This window comes from Hemiscyllium ocellatum, chromosome 29, assembly GCF_020745735.1.
Source record: "Hemiscyllium ocellatum isolate sHemOce1 chromosome 29, sHemOce1.pat.X.cur, whole genome shotgun sequence".
Lineage (NCBI taxonomy): Eukaryota > Metazoa > Chordata > Chondrichthyes > Orectolobiformes > Hemiscylliidae > Hemiscyllium > Hemiscyllium ocellatum.
Window position 1 is genome coordinate 47,794,223 of NC_083429.1, and position 26,143 is coordinate 47,820,365.

General features: G+C 39.5%; 1 protein-coding gene across 8 annotated transcripts in view; it reads right to left on the reverse strand.

Moving 5' to 3' along the window:
• Positions 1 to 26,143, reverse strand: part of LOC132829613 (centrosomal protein of 164 kDa-like) — a 219,217-nt gene that overhangs the window by 62,563 nt on the left and 130,511 nt on the right. For all 8 annotated transcript variants that reach the window (XM_060846905.1, XM_060846907.1, XM_060846908.1 and 5 more), the window contains one exon: positions 10,135 to 10,206. In XM_060846905.1, coding sequence (XP_060702888.1) covers positions 10,135 to 10,206 — 72 coding nt within the window. The remainder of the gene's footprint in view (positions 1 to 10,134; positions 10,207 to 26,143) is intronic.

The following is a 26,143-nucleotide window of genomic DNA, read 5'->3' on the forward strand; positions in this document are numbered from 1 at the left end:
TGGGGATACTGAACAGAATGCCCACAAAAGATAACACTTCCAGAAAGGGGCAGTTAACAGGAAAATATAGTATTGCAAGAAGGATCTGAGTTTACTCATTTGCTCCCCTCACTTTTCTCAAAGCTGATCGCTTTCATACTGCAGTGTTACAAATCATTTTGAATCTGTCTTTAACTGTAGACGACAAATTTTAGGATATAATTTAAAATACTCTTCAAGAAATGGAAGCAGTTTCTCCCTTTCATTATTTAACGATGAATGGCACAATGTTCTCACTTTTATTTCGAATTGATGTCCCAGGTCTAATACACCAAATATATATCAACGGTCTCTTCTAGATAAAACTCATTAAAATTCTGTCAGGTAGCACTTACAAATATTAACCGAGGCACAAACACGAGGGCTGGCAATGTAAGGCTACACTGTGCAATAAGCAATTTTATAATCCAACCGTCTCAAAACACTTTTGACGAGATGAATTAATGACATTGCTCAAAGGGGAGATAGACATTAAAAATTATTTTTAAAATGCTAGATACACAAATAGAATCACAATTATTGACACGATAAGACAAGATGATAGAAGCATTTTCATAATGACATCCATTAAGTAAAAAGATTTACAATTCTTCTGAATAGATAAACATTACACCTATAGAGAAATGATGGATGTCTGAGTAAATGTTCCATTTATAAATGTACATACACATCATTAGGTGTGCCCATTAACTGCTTTATGGGTTTTAACAGCAATCGGTAAAGGTTGCCTGGCCATTAGGTTTGGGCTTTATTCCATTTTTTAAAAAAGCGAATTCAAAGTTCATCATCTGCCAAAGTGGGATTCAAACCTGTGACCCTCAGAATGTGTACCTGTGGTTACTGGATTAATAGCCCAGTTACATAATCATTTTGCAACCATCTTCCTCCTTAACTGCCTTATGTATGTAGTGGTGGCCGCAGTCCATTCCTGATGAAAGGCTTTTGCCCGAAACGTCGATTTTCCTGCTCCTCGGATGCTGCCTGACCTGCTGTGTTTTTCCAGCACCACTCTAATCTAAAATCTGGTTTCCAGCATCTGCAGTCCTCACTTCTGCCTTATGTACCTAGTTTACTGCCCTATCGGTGAGGAATTAGCTGATAGTAGAAAGGGAAAGAGTTGCAATTATAACCAACTACAGTGCCCCTGGGCTGTCGGGGACCAAAAAGGTCATCTAATCCTGAGTGCTAATCAAGAATCTACATGAAAGGTGGACGTCAAGTGTAAACAGAATCAAGTTCAGTTATAAAGTCATAACTAATTAAACTGATGTGCAACAGTTACATTTTGTGAAAAATCACACTTTTTAAGATGCATTCATTGGATGTGGGTATTGATGGCAAGGCCAGCTTTTATTAGGCATACCTAACCTCAAAATGTTGTTGCTGAGATGCTTTCTTAAAGCACTGCAGTCCATCTGATACAAGTGCACCAAACTGTCATTTAGAAAGGTGTCCAGGATTTTGATATTGAAACAGTGTAGAAATAAGAATGTAATTCCAAGCTGGGATGGTGTATAGCTTGGAGGAGAATCTGCAAGTGGTAGTATTTCCATGCACTACTGCCCTTGTCCTTTTAGGTTGCATAGAGGTTGCAGATTTGGAAGGTGCTACTGAAGACGTTTGATCAGTTTATTAGATTTATTTGTTAGATTCCCTAGTGTCAAAACAGGCCCTTCGGCCCAACCAGTCCACACCAAGAGTGTGCACCAAAGAGTAACCCACCCAGACCCATTTCCCTCTGTCTAACACACCTAATACTGTGGCCAATTCACCTGACCTGCACATCTTTGGATTGTGTGAGGAAACCGGAGCACCTGGAGGAAACCCACTTAGACAGGGGGAGAATGTGCAAACTCCACACAGACAGTTGCCCAAGGCTGGAAATGAACCTGGGACCCTTGTGCTGTGAGACAGCAGTGCTAACAACTGAGCCACCATGCTGACCTTGCTGCAATACACTTAATATACACTGGTGTAAACAAAGAAAGAAACAAGGAAAATTTACAACCCAGGAACAGGCCCTTCAGCCCTTCAAGCCTGAGCCGATCCAAATGTACTGTCTAAACCTGTCGGTCAATTCCTAAGCATCTGTATCCCTCTGCTGCCCACCTTCTCATGCATCTGTCCAGATGCATCTTAAATGAATCTACCATGCCTGCCTCTACCACCTCTGCTGGCAACACGTTCCAAACGCCCACCACCTTCTGTGTGAAGTACTTGCCACGTGTATACCCCTTAAAACTTTCCACCTCTCAACTTGAAATCATGACCTCTCGCTATTGAATCCTTCACTTTGGGAAAAAGCTTGTTACTATCCACCCTGTCTATACCCTTCATGATCTTGTAAACCTCATTCAGGTACCCCATCAATCTCCTTTTTTCTAGTGAAAATAAACCTAACCTACTCAACCTCTCTTCATAGCTAGCTTCTTCCATACCAGGCAACATCCTTGTAAACCTTCTCTGCACCCTCTCCAAAGCGTCCACATCCTTTTGGTAATGTGGCGACCAGAAAAGAAAGATATAAACAGTCCCACTTTAGTTTTGTATGTTGCTGTCTATGACTGCTTCAGATAAATCTGAACACTTTCTTTTGGAAACTAGGCTGTAAAAGTACCTCAGTGAACTTTTGTGGCACATTTCACAGTTCTCCAGGGTGTTTCTCATATGCTGTCTTGTAAAATAATGAAGTGAAATGAAAGACTTGCTTTTATATAATAACTTCCAAGGCTACAGAATATCCCAAAATGCATCACTGCAGACCACTCTTTGAATGAAATCACTGTTATAATAGTAACACAGCAGTCAACTTGCAAAAGGCAAGCACATACAAACAGTAACGTGAAAGTTACCAGTTGATCAGTTTTATTTTTGTGAGTTTGTTTGAAGGATTACAGCATACAACTGTTCCATGCCAATCTTTATACTCCAGACAAGCCATCTCCCATCCTTGCTCATCTAACTATATTAGCATAGCCTTCTTTTCCATTCTCTTTCGTGTTCATCCAGCTTGACTTTAAATGTATGAATGCTATTCAATTCAACTATTCCATGTGACAGTTTGTTCTACATTCCAGCTACTGATACTGTCAGGGTGAACAAATTTCTACTGAATTCCCTCATGGATTTATTCATGACTATGTTGTATTTATGGGTATCTAGTTTTGGTCACACCCAATTGAGGAAACATCTTTTCTATATCAATCAAGCATTAGTGGAAGCTGCGTAGCTTGCATGCCACAGAATGTCAGACACTTCAACAAATAGGAAAAGAAAATATGCACCTGATAGATCAGACAAACTTTTGAATATTAATTTTAAAGCTATTGTAGAATAATACAGTACAGAATGAGTCCAATGAGTCTGTATTGCCAAAAATATATTAAACCTGTTTTAGTCCCACAGCTTTGAACGTTATGAATCTTCAATTGCTCACCTAAGTACTTTTTAAAGGTTGTGAAGATTCCTGCCACAATTACCCACCATGGCAGTGCATTGAAGACCTCTGTCAACCTTTGGATAAAAAAGATTTTCCTCAAATCCCCACTAAACCTCCTGTATTTCACTTTAAAATTATGCCTCTTTCTGACCCTTCAAGCAAGAAAAACAGCTGCTTTCTATTCACCACGTCCATGCCCCTCAATATTAATACATCTCTGTCAGGTTCTTCCTGACAGAGATGTTGTGACAGATAGTGTTGTGTGATTTTTAACTTTGTACACCCCAGTCCAACACCGGCATCTCCAAATCAGGTTCTTCCTCAACCTTCTCTGCTCCAAATAAAACAACCAGCCTTCTTTCACAGCTGAAATGCTCCATCCCAGGCAATATCCTGGTAAATCTCCTTTGCACTCCCTCCAGTGCAATCACATCCTTCCTGTAGTATAGGTAACCAGACTGCAAACAGTACACCAGCTGCGGTCTAACCAGATGGCAGATCCATTGATTGTTCTCTAAATGTGAAGTGATTTCAATAAGCAAGCCTTTCAGCCAGACCCAAAGCACTAATATTTTTTCAGTCATCAATAAAAATGGTTCTTTTCCATTCTAAAGAAACCACTTTTATTTCCTGAGGCTATCTTCACTAGGAGTCAAAAGATGCACCAAGAGACTTGAATGTCTTATTTATCCATAATGACTAGAAAAAGTAGAATGAGAGAACCGAGTGGCCCATAAGCTTCATGTACCCTTTGAACTTTGATCAGTAAAAATAACCTAGTTGTTCATAGGTTTACAGTGAAGTGTTATTATAGACCTCAAATGATTGTCAAATAATGTGAACTGCAGGACGTATGAAGGGAAAGCTACATTAAAGGAAGGAATGGTTACCATTACCAAAGCTGTAGCATGTATTAAGGGCAACAGAATCTGCATCGTTACATTTCATAGTAAGATTAGACATTGAAAAAGTTGGTTAGAATTCTTGCTACCTTGGAAATCTTTTGTTTCTCAATTTCATAACTGACACATGCTCCAGAGGTTTCCGGTTTATGCAAAAAAGTGGGACAACATTATTTCTATCCAAAAGTAAAAATATTATGTGTACATTATATATTTAAAATTAAAAAGAAAAGAAAATGAAAATTCATGTCAAACCCTGGAATCAGAAAGCCTACAGCTACATTGTTTGCTGTAGTAATACAATGCACAATTCATTTTTGCAATTGCACAATGATTTTTAATGATTTGGAATTCCGAATGTTAAGAGTTATAGCCAGTGCAAAAAGATGTTTTGCAGGAACATGGACTTCAATGAGGATAAGGCAGTAAAGATACTGTTGGCATTAAGGGTAGACATCCTCAGTCAAATAAAAGGAGCAAGCATTTAAACCCCATTCTAGGACTAGATTAATATAATGCAGAGTGAAATAAAGCATGTTTCTTTCTTTCTTCTTCTTTCATGTGGCTTTTGTTTCCTCAGGCAATCTTCACTAGGAGTCAAAAGATGTACTAAGCTCTTGTCACAGTTTTAGTATCAAGTTCCCTAACCAGACCAATGTCCTGCTTGACAGCAACCATAACTTAAAGATGTTGCCTTGAAATTTGAGCTGACTGAAAATGTAATTATGTGCTCCATGATTTGTTCAGGGTTTCAGCAGTTGCAGCCAGACAAGGTTTTCAGTTACAACTTTTAGGTAGCCATATCAGCTATGCCCAGACGTACTCTAGTGAAGTGTGGGGAAAATTCAAACCTAAAATATTGAGATGATAGGTCAGGTATAGTGAGTCGATCAGTAGATTACTGCTACTCAACCTGGCCCAGGAGCCATCAAACAAATGTAGTAGTATCTACTTCTGGGCAGTCATAAGAAACAGTTCTGCAATGTTGACATAGCTGGAATTGCTTCCTTTGCCAGTGCATATTGAACTTTCTGATATCTGCAGGGAAAGACTTCTAAGAGAACATTATTGGCTGACAGTGAGCAAAGCATTCTCACTGATTCATGACCTCAAAACACGAACATACACTCAACTTCGGTAGTACCTACAACACACTTCGTTCTCTACAAATGACTATCTCAACAACATACCTGGTTAATTGCAAACATCAATAACTTGGAAACTGATTCACCTAGTGAAGTTCCATGTTGAAACCTTCCGCAGGAAGTCTGTACAATCCTTAACTGCTTGAGGGCTGGCCAACGAAGATGTGGCCAAATGCACCACAAATAGAACAGGAATAACCCAAGTTTGATCGTCGCTCCTAAATTTAATTTTTGTTCCATTCTTGATACCATTACAACTTTTCCACCACAGCAACTAAAAGACTGTTAAATGGATTGTTGATCTTGAAAACAAACTATGGCCGTTTCCCTAGGCAATAAATTAATAACATTTACAGATCCATAAACAGGCGTTCATGATGATGGTGCACATTTGTGAAGTTTGAAACTCATGTCCAAGTTACGTACTAAAACAAGGTTATGAAGAGTCTGGTAAAAGGTCATTAGCCTGACTTCTTAGCATCAATTGCAGCAGATAAATATTGTTAGAAGCCATCCTGTGAACTTAAGCCAAAAGAAAATTACCTAATGTTAATTGATACACAAGGTAGGATATGGAACTTAATCCATAAATATGTCAGTATTATAATTTTATCTAATTAGAGTTTTAAATATGTTGAGTAATTAAGCGCAGAGCACTAAATTAATTCAGCATTGGGATTATTAACTTGGACTTACTGTCACACAAGTTTAAAATAAAACTAAATCGCTCCCAAAGGAATACTAAAGGTTCTAACTGGATTTATGCACTGCATTAAAAGAAACAAATAAAGCACAAAAACATATTCCATTAACCCCACTCCATCCATTCTGATGTGAGGTTATGGACCTGAAATGCTAACAGTTTCCTTCTATGCAGATGCTATCTGACTGACTGGGTAATTCTAGCATTTTCAATTTTGTCTTGTTTCAGATTTTCAGCATCTGCACTATCTGCAATTGCTCTATATTCAGTGAGCCAGGATGAGTAGCCAGCCTCAAACTCCCTGATTGCCCAAGTACGACTATTGACTTGCCGTATGTGAAATGCAACAAGTCATCTTGCAGCCTGCTGTTCCTAGCACAATGCACTGGCTTGAGAAAAGGTGTGAAAACACAATGTGTTCTCATCTCTTCAGCATCCAGGTTTTGTGTTCAGCAGTTCTTTCACTCGTTCTATGGCTTGTTCCTTGTTTTAAGAAAAGTTATTTTACATGCAAAAATGTGAAGCACAATGAACGTGAATGACAAAGAGAAACAAAGAAAAATTGTCCTTAAAAAAAAATTCACTCTTCTAATAACACTGACAAAACTTGGTAACTGTTCTTAAAATAACAGGAAGATTAAACTAATACAAAGAATCACCAATTGACCACCTTGCTTTGTAGTGCTTGTTAGTATTTACAAATATTTTTATCCCTTCCCAACAACAGAGAAGTGGTGTAGACTACTCCCATTGGCAGGTGGCAATGTCACTTCCTGCAGAGTCGAACAGATGTTGGAAGAGCTTAACGCTTTTCTTCTGCTTGTGTGTGCTTACACCTTCTGCATTTTAAACAGATTTAATTGCATACCCATGCTTCAGTTTGGTGCACAATTAAATGTGGAATACGAAAGCATTGCAGTGAAATTAGGCCAGGATAATAAGATATTCAAAAAGCTCATTTTAACCAGGCAGCGAGATCAGTCCTCCTAGCTCTGAATATTTAAATTGTGCACATTCCCATAGGTACTGACTTTTTTTTTTAACAACACGCACCCATAGAATATAAAAATCAACTTTAAATTAAGCATGCTTAAATTAAGTAAGCATATTTTCATAAAGCATTTTCCAATTAATTTGCAAGGTTCTTTGCAATTTAAGACACAGGTATTTGCAGCAGATAGCTTTCCCCATTCTTCTTTTTTGGAAAACCTACCTGATATGACTCATATGGAGGAAAGGTTCGCAAGTGTTGCCTAGCCGACCAAATGGGCCACTTTCAAGGGCTAGCTAAAGTGTGGTGGAGCCCTTTCCCCACAATTGTGAGGTTGAACATCTTTTACATAAGTGATGTCGCTAAATAGTTACCAAAAGTGGAAATTCTGACTAATATTTCCCCATTTTTGCTGAGGCCAATCATATTCTGCCTCTCTATCTTATGTGAGGCAAGTGGCAAAAATATTTACATATGATATACACACACACTTCCTACTTGTGCTGTCAAAGCAAATACAGCACTATGGTATGAATCATGTGATTCTGCACATTTTTAACTTAGGCAAAAGTGAGGACTGCAGATGCTGGAGATTGGAGTCAAGATTAGAGTGGTGCTGGAAAAGCACAGCAGGTCAGGCAGCATCCGAGGAGCAGGAAAATCAATGTTTTGGGCAGGAGCCCTTCATCAGGAATGCTCTTTCTCTTTCAAATCCTCCCTCATTCCTGCCGAAAACATTGATTTTCCTGATCCTTGGATGCTGCCTGACCTGCTGTGCTTTTCCAGCACCACTCTAATCTTGATATTTTTAACTTAGTCTGCCTGAATATTCAGGCTGCTTTCAACAATGAGTAATTCTGATATAAGGTGTGTGATTTATATATATATTTTTAGGTAACTTTAATTCTGAGTTTGGATTTTGAAACAGTGGTACATGGGTTTTCTGTGTATCTGAAGGTGTTTATGATTAACTTTTAAGTATTTCTGTAGCTACTGTACTTTTTTTAAAAAACACAATGTGAGGGAAAGACTTTCTGGAGCGTATTGATTTTTATTAACATTGGAAGAATTTTATGAGCAAGCAAAATAACCAATTATGAATTAGGTTCCAGTTTAGATGCTCAGTTTTTTTTCTAATTAGGGGAAGCATACACTGCTGGAACAAAAACGTTTATCTTAGTTTAAGTTTTGGACAGTTCTGTAAGGTCTGAGTTGAAGCTGGAAATGCAAAGCAGTTACTCCTCAGAAAAAGGAAAAGATAATTTAGCGTGATTAAAATATAAGTTACCTCAGTGTAACAATGATGTGAAGGTGCCAGTGTTAGACTGGGGTGGACAAAGTTAAAAATCACACAACACCAGGTTATAGTCTAACAGGTATATATTTGGAAGTACAAGCTTTCAGAGCGCTGCTCCTTCGTCAGGTAGGTAACTGATGAGGGAGCAGTGCTCCGAAAGTTTATACTTCCAAATAGACCTGTTGGACTATAACCTGGTGCTGTGTGACTTTAGTGTGAGGAGTTTAGTAGAATTGCCAGATTGGTTATTTTAAGAAGAGAAAATTTAAGTTTAGTTATATGCAGGGTTCTGAAAGAGACTACTCTAGACTCAGATTTGAAGCCACTGCTAAATTAAGCCCTATATGTGTGATAGAGAAGGGAATTCTCTCTGGTCCAAGTACTGTAAAGGCGTGTTTTTGGGATTAATGGGATTACGCTTTAACATCATATTTCAAAATCTTTAAACACGTTTTATGTTTTGATTATTCCATTAAACCTTAATTTGTTTTGCATAATAAATTTTGTTTTTATTGTTAAAACCAAATCAGTAACATTGCATGCTTATGTTTTGGTGAGAGACGACATTGTTGAAACAGAAAAAAACAAAATATGATCTATCAAGCCAGATTTCAGACTTGTCCAGTATTAACAGCTGAAATCATAAACAGATTAATTTGTATCTTCATTAATTTAAGAAGTGGTTTGCTAAAATTTTGAATCCATCAATTAAGGAATTCATCACAGTATATAAGTCAGATGACAAATGTTAAGATATTATATGAAGAAAACATCAAAAAGAGTTTAAACCTGCAAAGAATCAATGTATCAAGATTCTAAAACAGCTATAAAGCACTTGAGCAGTGGATGGTTTAGTGAACTGCAAACACAGCTTGATTCAGATCACATTACTGCCTTGTATTTCACTACCAGTCAGCTACAGGCTTTGGTGGCAAGTTGACAAGCTAGGCTTCTTTGTGCAAATATTTATCTGAACAATGCACTGACCAGGACAGATCAAATGCTCTACAAAATAAAGACTTCCCCTGACACCTACAAGAATGTCACTGAAGCTCATTTTTTGAGCTTTAGACTGCTTCAGTTTTGATCGAGTTTTTTTAAATATATAGAATATAACATATAGAATAAATGTCCTATAAAACAACAAACATCTCCATTTTAAAAATAATTTGTCACCAAATCAGTGTTTCAATTTGTAACCACTGAACTACAGTTTTTCTGCTCGCATTTAGCCCTGCAAAACCATTAGCTCAGGTGCTTGTTGTTTTAGTACATTGAGAATGGCAAGAATGAGAATAGTTGCTTGGGTAATGGCAACATGATGGAAGTTTTCCAAAAAAAAACTTGGAATTATAAAATAAATTTCCCTCAATCCAATTTTCACCCTCCCTTTCATGGATGTGCCGGCTCTTCACAGGGTTAACACCCCCATTGTTTCATTTAATCAACCATTCTTTGGCATGGGCATGCACATGAATTGGCTGGGATCCAGGATCTGGCTAGTGTTAATATCCTTACTGCTTTCTTAGTTTCTAATACAGTGCACTAAGCGATACAACCAGTTAATACCTTCATGATATAGATGTAATATTGCCATTTTACACATAAGATAACTTACAAAATTTGAATCACTTTCATCAAAGTCCTCAGATGCTTGCAGTCCTTTAAGTTGTTGACTGGGCTCAGAGTCCTGTGGACAAATAAAAATAGAATTCATTTTAAAATGTATATGATAACAGCTATCATTTACTGTTGTTTTCATCCTTACAGGAGCTTTGAACAGATGATCAGTGGCAAATTAGATGTCCTCAATTGCCTAATACATTAAAGTCAGGAGCTCCATTAAAGGCATAGATTTGGTAGGATTTATCAAATAAAATTCTTCAAGGGTTTTGAAACTTTTTAAGAACATGATATGGATGTAAGTCTTTCACTTCATAACTCCTCCTTCATTTAAATAATTTCTCTCCTTTTGATGCCTGTTTTTCTCAGGTAGTAGCTTTTGACTACTGGGGTGTTTAATGAGCAACACTGCAGCTGTTGATATCAGTAATGCTTCCTGGTCCACAGAACGCTGCAAGGCAACTGTTATAAACTTAAATGCATTGGAAAACCTCACCTATCTGTTGGATTACCCAGCAACAAAATCCAATGTAATATTGGTAAAAGAGCATGCACTTTAGGGAGCAAGACCATAAGACGTAGGAGTAGAAATTGGCCACTCAGTCCATCAGATCTGCCCCGCCATTCAATGAAAGCATGGCTGATCTAATAATCCTCAACTCCATCTTTCTGTCTTTTCCCGATCAGCCTCAATTCCTTCACTGCTTAAAAATCTCTCTATCTCAGCCTTGCCAAGGGACAAGAGAGAATACAATCAGTTAGAAATGAAAAGTAAAAAGATGATCATGTTACTGGCGTTTTCTACAGCCAGCCAAATAGTAGAAGTGAGATACAGGAGCAAATCCACAAGGAAATCAGATATGCAAGCATCACTGAGGATCACAGAGCCATACCTAACTACAAACTGATGAGTTTAACACCAGTGGCAAGTTGGATTTTAGAAACAATAATTTGGAAGGAAAAATAAATTACAGGGGGTGTGGGGTACCATTGAGATAATGTTAAGAAAATAAATGAAGGGATGGAAAGGAATTCCTGAAATGTGTTCAGGAGAATTTCCTTCACCTGTATGTCTTTTGTTAAGGAGATATTGCTGGACCCAGTGCTGGGAATGAGGTGGGCCAAATGGTCTGTGGGGTAATACTTGGATAATTGGACTTTCTTTGTGACACTGTGGTGTGTCCGTATTCTTGGACTGGGAGGGGGAGCAGATTCAAGCCTCACCTGCTCTGAACAAGTTGATTAGAACAAGTTAAACAAAATACTTAGGAGTGATCATTTCAACATATTTAAATGAATTAAGGAAATGAGCAAGACATAATCTAAAATATTATTTTGAAATTGGAGGAGGGCTACTTTGAATAGGATGAGAGAAGATCTAGCTAGAGTAAAATGGACATGAAGATTGGCAAGAAAAGCTATAACATCAACACTTTATATTATTGAAAGTGCTTTTAATATATAAAAATATCCTAAGGTGCTTCACAAAAGCATTTCAAAATAAAGTCTTACACTGAACCACATAAGGAGCATCCTCAAAGAAGAAAGTGAGAATAGTGTAACTTTTCAGGCAGAGAGTAAGCACATTTAAAAAAAAGGAAATATAGGAAAATCCAAGGCCAGACTTCCTTACATAATGAGGGAGACTGGTAAAACAAAAACAAAGACTGTCTATGTGAACCAGACCAAATACATGAGGTTGAGAGAGGAACAATGTTCAATCCAAGCTGCGAAGTGATGCATTTTGGCAGAAGGGCTGGGAAGAAGCAATATAGACTTCATGGCACAGTTTTTTAAAAATGTTCAGGGATGGATGAGCCTGGGAGTTCATGTGCACAGAGCACAAGGTGGCAGGATATATTGAAAATGTAGTTAGTAAAGGCTAATGGGGTCCTTGGCTTTACAATTGAGATATTCAGTAAAAAAGCATGGAAAAAGTGCTGAAACTTTATAAAGTTCCAGTTGGACCATGGCTACAGTATTAAGTCTAATTTTAACTGGAACAATTTAGGAAAGATGTGAAGGTCCTGGGAGAGGGTGCAGAAGAGATTTACTAGAATGAGTCCTGGGGCTAGGGATTTACACCACCCACGCCCTCCACCTCCTCCAGGATTTTCGCTTCCCCGGTCCCCAACGCCTTATTTTCACGATGGACATCCAGTCCCTGTACACCTCCATCCCCCATCACGAAGGACTCAAAGCCCTCCGCTTCTTCCTTTCCCGCCGCACCAACCAGTACCCTTCCACTGACACCCTCCTTCGACTGACTGAACTGGTCCTCACCCTGAATAACTTCTCTTTTCAATCCTCCCACTTCCTCCAAACTAAAGGAGTTGCCATGGGCACCCGCATGGGCCCCAGCTACGCCTGTCTCTTCGTAGGATATGTGGAACAGTCCATCTTCCGCAACTACACTGGCACCACCCCCCACCTTTACCTCCGCTACATCGATGACTGTATCGGCGCTGCCTCGTGCCCCCACAAGGAGGTTGAACAGTTCATCAACTTTACTAACACCTTCCATCCCGACCTCAAATTCACCTGGACTGTCTCAGACTCCTCCCTCCCCTTCCTAGACCTTTCCATTTCTATCTCAGGCGACCGACTCAACACAGACATCTACTATAAACCGACTGACTCCCACAGCTATCTGGACTACACCTCCTCCCACCCTGCCCCCTGTAAAAACTCCATCCCATATTCCCAATTCCTTCGTCTCCGCAGCATCTGCTCCCAGGAGGACCAGTTCCAACACCGCACAGCCCAGATGGCCTCCTTCTTCAAGGACCGCAGATTCCCCCCAAACGTGATCGACAATGCCCTCCACCGCATCTCCTCCACTTCCCGCTCCTCCGCCCTTGAGCCCCACTCCTCCAACCGCCACCAAGACAGAACCCCACTGGTTCTCACCTACCACCCCACCAACCTCCGTATACAACGTATCATCCGCCGTCATTTCCGCCACCTCCAAACGGACCCCACCACCAGGGATATATTTCCCTCCCCTCCCCTATCAGCGTTCCGCAAAGACCACTCCCTTCGTGACTCCCTCGTCAGGTCCACACCCCCCACCAACCCAACCTCCACTCCCGGCACCTTCCCCTGCAACCGCAGGAAATGCAAAACTTGCGCCCACACCTCCTCCCTCACTTCCCTCCAAGGCCCCAAGGGATCCTTCCATATCCGCCACAAGTTCACCTGTACCTCCACACACATCATCTATTGCATCCGCTGCACCCGATGTGGCCTCCTCTACATTGGGGAGACGGGCCGCTTACTTGTGGAACGCTTCAGAGAACACCTCAGGGACGCCCGGACCAACCAACCCAACCACCCCGTGGCTCAACACTTTAACTCTCCCTCCCACTCCACCGAGGACATGCAGGTCCTTGGACTCCTCCACCGGCAAAACATAACACGACGGTTGGAGGAAGAGCGCCTCATCTTCCGCCTGGGAACCCTCCAACCACAAGGGATGAACTCAGATTTCTCCAGTTTCCTCATTTCCCCTCCCCCACCTTGTCTCAGTCGGTTCCCTCAACTCAGCACCGCCCTCCTAACCTGCAATCTTCTTCCTAACCTCTCCGCCCCCACCCCACTCCGGCCTATCACCCTCACCTTGACCTCCTTCCACCTATCACATCTCCATCGCCCCTCCCCCAAGTCCCTCCTCCCTACCTTTTATCTTAGCCTGCCTGGCACCCTCTCCTCATTCCTGATGAAGGGCTTATGCCCGAAACGTCGAATTTCCTATTCCTTGGATGCTGCCTGACCTGCTGTGCTTTAACCAGCAACACATTTTCAACTGTGATCTCCAGCATCTGTAGACCTCATTTTTTACCCTAGGGATTTAACCTGCATGAATAGATTGAATGTAGGAGCAGAAGTAGGCCATTCATGACCTGGAATTCACAGCCTGCAAGGACAGTGGAAATGAAGATGATTAATGCTTTCAAAAGGTATTTAGACAGGCACTTCTGGAAAATAGACATCCACGGCCATAGGGCTAGAGAACTGGACTGACTGGATTGCTCTACAGAAAACTAGCTTGGACTTCACATGCCAAAAGGACTCTTTCAGTGTCATTAGGGATCTATGATAAGAGTAAGTCATGTATATGGTGAGTGATTAGTCTGGACTTTCAATGCCTTGAATGGAAATGTGTAATTTTGTTTAGCTTATCAATGAAATGAATTTTATAATGCATCTTTGAATGTGCTCCCATTGATTGTCAGCACTATCTTTACTGGTCTTCTACTCTTGGTTATAGTTATCTAACTGAGACACTTCTTGAAAAGAACTGAATAGTTAAATTAACAATGAGCACATTAAATTATTTATAAACCAAGAACAAAGCATCGAATGAGGTATTTTCAAAATGATAAGCTAGGCTGTTGCTTATCATCTTGCAAGGTTTTCAGGTAATATTTGCCGTCTATTCTCAAACATACCCCACACCAATAAGCCTGTTTGGAGGGATTTGTAGTAATGCTGCGTGTACTACAACAGGGATATAATGATACAATAAAGATGTGGTTTATCCAGGTCAAGTTACAGTATGTTGATATGCCTTGTATCCAGGCATTTGATAGCTGACCTGATACACTTTACACTTCCACCAACTTCCCTTCTCTTCAAATACCTGACTGGACATCAAATTCTGTGGAAATTGGTAGCAAAAGGGAAAATAATAGCACAAGTCTTTTTGGAATATAGTGAAGCTATATAAAAATACTGTGCATCTTATCCAGTATTTTACTTCTAGATGTTTAAAAATTGTTGATGAAACTAAAATATACAAATGAAGGAAAGTTCAATATTTTAGAACATGTTTGTGCAATATGTTGAGATAATTGTCATATTTCAAATTCAGTGGGAAAATTAACCATCATGTTTTGAGTTAAAACATATATCTAAGATTTAATAACATTACCAATATTGTTGAGCAGAAATGCTCTGCATGTGTTCTCCTGGTTCTGAAGATCTGCATGCTTATATACAGATGTAGCAGAATATATCCCCCCAGATCCCTGTTAAATTGTGAATATTGAAACATGAAGTTGCAGAACAATGTTGTTGGTCAGAAGGAAAATCTCTTACAAATTTTCAACAGTTTTTGATAAGTATATATAAGGCAATAACAATAAATAGCCCTTCAGAGATTGCATATTAATCACCTTTAAACTATATTTTTCTTTTTTAAAAAAGCAATTGACTAATTTACCAACAGAAATGGCAACTGTAGACTAATTAAATCTGAATGCAATTGATTTTTATAAATCTTATTTGAGGCTCAGCATTACTGTACGTCAAAAGCATGCAAAATAAATATAATGAAGACTAATAGTGTTGTCAGTTGTTAATTGCAGTTACTTGGCTGGAATTCTTGACAAATTAATTAGTTGAAAACAATTAAAAAAATACAATTTCAGTTTGAATCAGAATACATCAGACTCTCATCTATAATATTAGTTTTGGAAGCCATGCACAGAGCAGGTTAAAGCATACTGTGCATCAAAGATGATGAGGATGCTTAGTATCCTAGGAAACACAGCAAGGTTAACTGACTCAGTGCACAAACTCTAACTGGCGTGTTGAAGTTTAAAGAATGATTGGAAACAACTATTTTACAATTGGTAAAACAAATGGTCTGCATCTATATGATACCTTCCACAACCTTAAGACTTCCCAAAGTGCTTTACAGATAATGAGATGATATTTTTATTAAATTGCGGGTACTGTTGTGACAGAGCAAATGTGGCAACAAAGTTGCACACAGCAAGGGCCCACTAAAAAGCAATGTGATAATTAACTGATACTGTTTATGTAACCTTAATTAAAGGATTGAATATTAGCAAGACACCAGGTAATCTCTTTTAAATAGTGTGTGTAGGAATTTTTACATATGCATCTGTGACGGTAGACAAAACCTTGGGTATACATCTCACCTGAAATAGATATGGCAAAGGAGCAATCCCTCAAATGCTGCACTTATAGACTCATACAGCACGGAAACAGACTCTTGGGGCCAACCAATCCACGCCGACCATAATCCTAACTAGCCCCATCTTGGTCCATATCCCACTAAATACTTCCAATTCATGTTCAAAAGTCTTTCAAATGTAACTGTATCCGCATCCACCACTTCCTCTGCAAGTTCATTCCACTCACTAACCACTCTGTGTAAAAAAAATTGCCCCCATGTCTTTTTAAAAATATTTCTACTCTCACCTTAAAAATACGTCCCCTAATCTTGAAATCCTCCACACTATGTAAAAAAAACTGCTATTCACCTTACTTATTCCCCTTATGATGCCTTAAACCTCTATCAAAGTCACCCCTCACATGTGTCAGCTGAGATCATGTGAACAAAAGACGATTAATTTGCATTTTCTCAAAATGGATAAAGTTAAAGTAGCATCAACATGAGATTAGTTGTAATTGTTATATGGATTTTCTATTATTGTAAGATTTGGGAAGACTGACTGATCATTTCCCTTTAAGAGGAACTCTTTTTACCTATTTCTCCTAAATGTACTGCCTCTGGCTAGGTTTAGCTCTGTTACCAACAGTTATACAACCACACGTGTATAGCACAACAAGCAATTATCCTCTGGAAACGTTTGAATCACCTTTATTAATGTGAATTCAGGCCAGTATTAGCAGGCTAGTCAGCACCAAAAAACATCACAGCCAAGTCAGACCCATTTTCCTTTTACAGTATGCAACTCTCCAAAGCAAGCTTCCACTGTATTTTTTTCTAGAGACATTCATTTTTCTGCTCCTATTATTCAATTTTCTGCTTTCTGTTTAAAAACTTGAACTCTTCTAATTTTCCCATTTTTTTTCTTAGTTTCCAACTTTGTAACCATTGCCTGTATGCCCTCTCTTTCTGAATTGCACTTTAACTTGGCAGATTGCCATCCTTTTCCTTATCCCTCAACTTGTCTCCATGTCCGTTCACTTGAAGCAAGACCGCAGGAAGTTTCAGCAGATCAGATCAACAGTGCATAGGGCTATGAAAACACACCTGTATGACAAAGGCCCACTGAAATCAAATTTTGGAGTGCATGGAAGTCTGGAGCCAGGTGTGGAGACAAGACCAGGTAAGAGCTTGATCTGTGCATTCCTTTTGGATAGCTAAAGTAAATACCATTTACTTTAGAGTTAGATTTTGAACTTATGGCATGTGGGTTTAGGTCTGTGTGCATGAGGGGGATTGATGATCAACTTGTCAGCGTTTCAGGAGCCATGTATTTTTTAAACCAGTATGACTTCAGAGTCCCTGAAGTGATAATGGGAATTTGCTTGGATTGTGAGTGTTTTATGATTGGACAGAGTAAACTTGAAAAGCATTAGCTTGTTTTCAGTTTAGAAAAATTATGAATTGATTTTGTTTTTGCTTAGGTTCAGTGCTAGGTCCATTGCTTTTCATTATGCACATAAATGCTTTGGATGTGAAAATGAGGTATTTAATAAATTTGCAGATGACACCAAAATAGGTGGTTAGTGGACAGTGAAGAAGATTATCTCAGAGTACAATCAGACCTTGATCAGAGGGGCCAATGTGCCGAGGAGTGGCAGATGGAATTTAATTTAGTTAATGTGAGGTGTTGCATTTTAGTAAGACAAACCAGGGCAGGACTTATACACTTAAACGTAGGGTCCTGGGGAATGTTGCCAAATAAAGAGACCAGGGGTGCAGTGCATAATTCACTGAGTGTGGAGGCACAAGTAGATACGGTGGTGAGAATAGTGCACGTATGGAATGAGCTGCCAGAAGCAGTGGTGGAGGTAGGTACAATTACAACATTTAAAAGGCATCTGGATGGGTATATGAATAGGAAGGGTTTAGAGGGATATGGGCCAAATGGTGGCCGATGGGCCATAGATCAGATTGGAATGTCTGGTTGGCACGGATGAGTTGAACCGAAGGGTCTGTTTCCATGCTGCATGACTCTATGTCACTTTGTGCGCTTGCTGTTTTGAAGAAGGAAAACTGAAGTCCGTAGGGCTATCCATTTGTCAGGTAGCCAATGAAGGCTAGTTTTGCCAATTCAAACAACAGTTCAGGGCCTGAACTTGTAGAAGTCTTGTAAAGCCTCTCTGCCTAACTGGATGTGAAGCCAATTGTGGACCAGGCTGTAGAGGATACAACCCCCACTTCCCCAACACCACTTTGTGGTAGCCTAACTACTGAATGTCTTCTATTTAAGGTTCTTCCAAAGCTGAAGAAAGAACACCTCCATGTTGAAACAGCTTTTCTGTTACATACCATTCAATAAGTCTGCTGTTTCTCTCAGTCTGGAAGGCGTTCAGGAGACCCTCCAACTTAGAGAGCTCACCCTTAATTGACCTGAAAACCCCTCAAACCTTAGGGTGGATCTTGGAACTAGAAATAATCCAGACATACTCCCTAAGTGGTGGAATGTTGGAAATGCTTGTTACAATTTCTACTGTGTACCTCAGCAAATTAAATAAGCTTGAGTTAATTTTAATTCACAGATAACCTCTATTTATCTGACAAGGTCAGAGTTGATAACTTGAACAATGGGTGACCCATCTCTAAAGCTTGTAAAAGAGCTAAAAGACCTACCCTTGCCTCATTAAAAAATTTAAATTGTTTATGTAGTTCCCATATGAAAGAAGCTAAAGACATCTGGAGAAAATAACAAGCATAGAGACAGGGCAATTATATCCATTAGACTTATTGATTATGCATGTGGGTCAAAGGGTTTGATTTTGAAAGAAAAAGACATTTAATATACAATTCTATTTGAACCATTTCAAAGCCTGTATATTGTCATGGAGATGGACTGTGGATGTGAAATGGTGCTTTTGTTAATTTAACTGGATTTTTCTCACAGAAGACAGTTGTCTCTTTGGTCTGGTGCACACTACAACTCATGGAGTTGATAGAACAGTTGGAGATAAATACGAATTGATCTTGGACCTTGAATTCATGTAGCATTCAAAATTAAATAAACAAATTGATAGCACATTTTGAAGTAAACATTTGCAATCTGAAGCCATGCCTGAGACATTGCAAGATGACAAAGATTGGGTCTTGAATTTGAGGGGTATACAACATTTAAGAAGATCAGGAGACTAGGTAAAGGTGAAGGAGTAGCAATATTAATCAAGGATGGCATTTGTGCAATAGTTAAATAATCCTTGTTCAAAGATCAGGATACAGCATTAGCATGGGTAGAGATGAACATTAGGTAAAACAAGAAACTAATCCGACTCATCTCTAGGTTCCCCAACAGTAAACACAACAGGAGATAAAGAAATATTGGACACTCATGAGAAAGAGACAGCAATAAATCATGATGAAGGGTTTTTGCCCGAAATGTCGATTTTCCTGCTCCTCGGATGCTGCCTGACCTGCACTCTGATTTAAACAAAAGCAATAAATCATGCGTGAGTTTAATCTACATAAAAAGTGAATACAATCAGATTGGCTGAAGTAGCCTATGAGGAGTTCATAGAATGCTATTGAGATAGCTTCTTGGAGCAGAATATTTTTGAACTGACTAGAGGGCAGCTTATATTGGACTTATTATTGTGCAATGTGACACTATTAATTGATTACCTCAGAGTTAAAGCAAACTTTGATAATTGTGACCATAACATGATTGAATATATATCCAGTTTGAAAAGGAGCTAAGATGTTAAACCTAAATAAGGGCAACTTTGTGAGCATGAAAACTGAACTAGTTGAAGTGAACTGACATACAAGGCAAGGAGACAGATCCAAAGAGGTACAATGGCAGACATTTTGAGGGGTTATTTCAGAATATTCAGAATAAGTACACTCTTACTACAAAGGAAAATTCTAAAGGGAGGACCCACTATCCCTGGTGAACTAACTTAGTTAAGGAAAACATAAAATTAAAGTATATAGCTGCATAAAGATCAAATTATTGATCAGAATATGAATGGCAGAAAATGACCAAAGGATTATCATTAAATAAAAGAAAAAGAGCATGAAAGGAAGCTAGCTAGGAATATAAAAACAGATAGCAAGAGTATATACAGGTAATTATAAAATAAAGAAGTAGAGAGAGACCCTCTGGGTAAAGGTCCTTGAGACAGAGAGAGAGAATGAGCAGTTAATGAATGATAGAATGGAAACAGCAGATGAAATGTGCAAATATTTTGCTTTTGTGTTCATTACAGAGGACGGGTAAGCTCTAAATCAGAAAGTGATGGGAGAAAGGAACTTAGCAAAATTACAATCATGACAGAAGTGGCACTAAGTCTCAAATGGCATGTGAGCTGATATGTCTTCAGGTCCAGATGGATTTCATTCTAGAGTCTTAACAGACATTGCTATTGATGATTAGAGGCATTAGTGTTAATTTTCCAAAAGTTACTAGATTCAGAAAAGGTTCCATTTGACTTAAAAGTAGTAAATATAACCCTCCACTCAAGAAGGGAGAGAGGCAGATACCAGGAAGCCATAGCCCAGTTAGCTTAGCATCAATTATGGGGAAGATGCTAGACTTAACCATTCATGAGACTATAGCAGTGCAATTTGAAAAACATATGGCAATCTAGCTAGGTCAGTATGGTTAAACAGATTTCCCTTTGGTGAAAACAATTTAATCAAGTTATTTCAAGGAGTTGTACTGATGATAAAGGGCAGCCTGTGGACATACTATATTTGGATTTCCAAAAGACATTTGATAAGGTGCTACAAAGATTAATGCAGAAAATAAAAGTTGATGCTGTAGGAGATAGCATATTAGCATGGATTGAAGATGGGCTAGCTGGCAGAAAACAGGAAGCATGCATTAGTGGGTCTGTTTTTTCTCTCACCACAGATGCTGCCAGACCTGTCAAGTTTCTCCAGCATTCTGTGTCTATTGTTATAAATGGATCTTTGTTTGATTGGCAGGATGTGACAAGCAGAGTCTCACTGTTCTTGGGCCTCAGCATATTATAAAAACATCAATGACTTTGTTGAGTTAGCAACAGCATGGTAGCTAAGTTTTTAAACAACACCAAGGTGATAGGAATAAGGCCATAAGACAATAAGAAATTTGAAAACAAGTAGGCTTCTCAGCCCTCAAGTTCGCTCTGCCATTAAATAGGATTATGGCTGATCCGACATTCCTCATTTCCACTTTCCTGAATTTTTCCCATAACCCTCGATTAATATAAATCAAAGAACTAAGAGTGCTGGCAGCATCTGTGGAAAAAAAGTAGAGTTAACATTTTGAGTTTAGTGACACTTCTTCAGAAATAGGAATGTATATTTTGAAGATGACAAAATGGGGAGGTAATGGTCTGGTGGTATTATCGCTGGACTGTTAATCCAGAGACTCAGATAAGGTTCTGGGGACGTAGGCTTGGATCCCACTATGACAGACGGTGGATGTTGAATTCAATTTAAAAAATATTGCAATTAAGAGTCCAATGATGACTATGGCAGTTATCAGAAAAACCCATTTGGTTCCCAAATGTCCTTTAGGGAAGGAAACTGCCATCCTTACCTGGTGTGGCCTACACGTGACTCCAGACCCACAGCATTACGGCTGACTCTTAACTGCCCTCTGGGATGAGCAATAAATGCTGGCCTAGCCAGTGACGCCTGCTTCCCATGAATTAATGGAAAAAAAAGTAAATGCAGATGAATATATAGATAGGTTGAGTGCGCTTGCAAAAACCTGAAAGATGGAGTAGAATGGGAGAAAACATGTTTGCTGGGAAAAATAAAAAAGCAGAGTGTTGCCTAACAAAGAACAAATAAAGTTAGCATGCAGGTTCAACACATAAACAAGGAACTAATGGAATGCTACCCTTTTATTACAAGAGGAATGGAAGTCAACACTAACAACAAAATGATTCAGTTATGTTGGCCACTGGTGAGGCCAAATCTCAAATACTATATGTTGTTTTGATTCCCTAGTTAAGTAAGGGTGTAAATGTATTGGAGGAGGTTCAGAGGGGGTTTACTAAATTGATAACTAGAATGAATGGATTGTTGGACTGTCTAGACAAATTTCCATTAGAGTTTGGAAGAGTAAAAGTAACTTGAAAGAACATGAATGTCTTGACAGGTGGAAATAGAAAGGACATTTCTTCTATGGACAGTCTAGAACAAGGGAGAATGGTTTTAAAATTAGGGACTGCCCTTTAGAGAGAGAGAGAACTTCTTTTTCTCTCATAGGATTGTCTAACTTTGGAATTCTCTGTCTCAGGGGTCTGAGAGGCTGGGTCAATGGATATTTCTAAGATAGAGGTGGATAGATTCCAAACAGGAGAAACAAGGATTGTCAGGGGTAGAGAGGGAACCATTTTTGAGGGGGAGAGGGAGCTGGGAAGTTTGTCAAACTGGAACCAAGAGGAACAGATTTAGAAGATCCTCGCAAAGTCTTGTTGCAGTGAGCAGAATTAGCTTGGAAAGCAGTTGATTTTTGCCAATTGTCAGTATAGGGATTTGAGAAATCCACTGTCATGGTATCTTTGAAGAAATGTTGGTGGGTTGCTTAGCTAAAACCTACTGGAAAAATCCTCTTTTGCTTTTAATTCTTTCACAGGATGTGGGCATCACTGACTAGGTCTGCATTTAAAGCCCATCCCTAATTGCCTTTTAGAAAGTGGTGGTAAGCTGCCTTCATGATTTACTGTGGTTCATGTGGTATAGGTACACTAAGTTCCGTTGGGGAGTTCCTGGAATTTGACTCAGCAACAGTGTAGGACCGGTGCTATAGCTTTCAGTCAGGATGGAATGTGATTTAGATGGGACCTTGTAAGTGGTGGTGTTTCTATGCATCTGCTTTCCTTGCCTTTGTGACTGATAGAGGTTGCGGATTTGGAAGGTGTTCATGAACAATTCTTGTTAAGTTGCTGGAGTGCATCTTGTAGAATGGTACATGCTGGTGCCACTGTACATCTTTAAGCAGGCAGATGTGATGCCAATCAAATCTTGTATCAGGTCAGGTGAGGTTAACTGAACTACTGGGGAAGGGTAAACTAAATTCTGGAGAGAAAATACAACAGATTTGCAAAGTAAATATTTTATTTGAAAATTGTGTTTTATTCTAGCAGTCACAAAACAAATTATTTGGTAAGAGGAGTTATGATGAAGGTTGGATTCTGGGTAACCCAAGATGGAGGACGGGAAAAATTTCTGGCTGTAAGAGCTGCTCCTTTTTTTGAGGTATTTTAGGTGTTGGAGGTGATTTCCTCGAATTCCAGGAGCAGCAATTCCTGTTTTATATGCTGTTGCATTGTTTTGGAATTCCGGAAAAAAAAAAGTCAAAACAACAACAGTTTTAAAAGGGAGAAGAGCAGACAAAGGAAGCACATGGTGAGGACAGTGCAGGAGAGATCAAGATAGAGAGAGGGAGAGAGAGAGAACCTGCACAGTTACCACCTTTGCTGTTTGAATTTGTGTATCGCTGGACATCGGAGTGCATCTGGGAAAAGTAACAATTCACAACTAATGTTGGAGGAACTGTTGGGCGAAATTCACAGCACAGAATCAGATAAATTAATTGTTGTTTTAAGTCTGTCCAAGAGAAAGGCTGTATTAGTGAGTACAGTGGGTTCTTTCTTGATTATATGTTTTTGGAGATAGGTCTCTTGATTAAACTTAAAATATAAGCTATAGCTATTAATTTAACCTGGGGCAGTGTTTGTAGGGGAATAAGACGGTGTTATTTTCTGGGTCTGTAGATTGTAAAGGAGCAAAAATGGCCTTTGCAGTGATGTGTACTTCTTGTCAGATGTGGGAGTTTAAAGAGTATTTAAGGTATTTAAGTATTCCAAATGCTGTTGGAAGTGAACCTTATCAGATCGAGTGGATCGGTTGGAGAGACAGATAGAAGCAATGAGGAATTTGCAACAGCAACAGTATGTGATGGACGGCAGTTATAGAAAGGGGGAAAGTCTCAGATACAGTCACATAGATGGGTTAACTCCAGGAAAAGTAAGACAGGTAGGCAGCTAGTGCGGGAGTCTTTTGTGGATATACCTATTTCAAACAGGTATGCTGTTTTGGAGTGAAGGATTCTCAGGGGAATGTAACACGAACAGCCAAGTTTCCGATATTGAGACTGGCTGTAATGCAACAAGGGGTAAGTCGGGTTCCAAGAGGTCAATTGTGTTAGAGGATTCTGTATTCTGAGGTACAGACAGACGTTTCTGTGACCAGCAGAGAAAAGGCAGAATGGTGTGTTGTTTCCCTGGTGCCAGGATCAAGGATGTCTCAGAGAGGGTGCAGAATGTTCTCACGGGGGAAAGGGGCCAGCAGGAGGTCATTGTCCACATTGGAACCAATGACATAGGAACGAAAAAGGTTGATATTCTGAAGGGAGATTACAGAAAGTTAGGCAGAAATTTAAAAAGAAGGTCCTCAAGGGTAGTAATAGCTGGATTACTCCCAGTGCTACGAGCTAGTGAGGGCAGGAATAGGAGGATAGAGCAGATGAATGCATGGCTGAGGAGCTGGTGTATGGGAGAAGGATTCACATTTTTGGATCATTGGAATCTCTTTTGGGGTAGAAGTGACCGATACAAGAAGGATGGATTGCACCTAAATTGGAAGGGACTAATATACTGGCAGGGAAATATGTCACAACTGCTTGGGAGGATTTAAACTAGTAAGGTGGGGGGGGGGGGTGGGGTGCAGGGAGATAGTGAGGAAAGAGATCAATCTGAGACTGGTACAGTTGAGAACAGATGTGAGTCAAACAGTCAGGGCAGGCAGGGACAAGGTAGGACTAATAAATTAAACTGCATTTATTTCAATGCAAGGGGCCTAACAGGGAAGGCAGATGAACTCAGGGCATGGTTAGGAGAATGGGACTGGGATATCATAGCAATTACAGAAACATGGCACAGGGATGGGCAGGACTGGCAGCTTAATGTTCCAGGATACAAATGCTACAGGAAGGATAGAAAGGGAGGCAAGAGAGGAGGGGGGAGTGGCATTTTTGATAAGGGAGAATATTACAACTGTGCTGAGGGAGGATATTTCCGGAAATACATTCAGGGAAGTTATTTGGGTGGAACTGAGAAATAAGAAAGGGATGATCACCTGACTGGGATTGTATTGTAGACCCCCCAATAGTCAGAGGGAAGTTGAGAAACAAACTTGTAAAGAGATCCCAGCTATCTGTAAAAATAATAGGGTGGTTATGGTAGGGGATTTTAACTTTCCAAACGTCGACTGGGACTGCCATAGTTTAGATGGCAGTTAAACGTTTAGATAGAGAGGAATTTCTTAAGTGTGTACAAGACAATTTTCTGATTCAGTATGTGGATGCACCTACTAGAGAAGGTGCAAAACCTGACCTACTCTTGGGAAATAAGGCAGGGCAGGTGACTGAAGTGTCAGTGGGGGAGCACTTTGGGGCCAGCAACCATAATTCTATCTGTTTTAAAATCGTGATGGAAAAGGATAGACTGGATCTAAAAGCTGAAGTTCTAGATTGGAGAAAGACCAATTTTGACAGGATTAGGCAAGAACTTTCGAAAGCTGATTGGAGGCAGGTAAAGGGACGGCTGGAAAATGGGAAGCCTTCAGAAATGAGATAACAAGAATCTAGAGAAAGTATATTCCTCTCAGGGTGAAAGGGAAGGCTGGCAGGTATAGGGAAAACTGGATAACTAAAGAAATTGAGGATTTGGTTAAGAAAAAGAAGGAAGCATATGTCAGGTATAGACAGGATAGATCAAGTGAATCCTTAGAAGAGTATAAAGGAAGTAGGAGTATATTTATGAGGGAAATCAGGAGGGCAAAAAGGGGACATGAGATAACTTTGGCAAATAGAATTAAGGAGAATCCAAAGGGGTTTTTACAAATATATTAAGGACAATAGGGTAACTAGGGAGAAAATAGGGCCCCTCAAAGATCAGCAAGGCAGCCTTTGTGTGGAGCCACAGAAAATGGGGGAGATACTAAATGAATATTTTGCATCAATATTTACTGTGGAAAAGGATATGGAAGATATAGACTGTAGGGAAATAGATGGTGACATCCTGCAAAA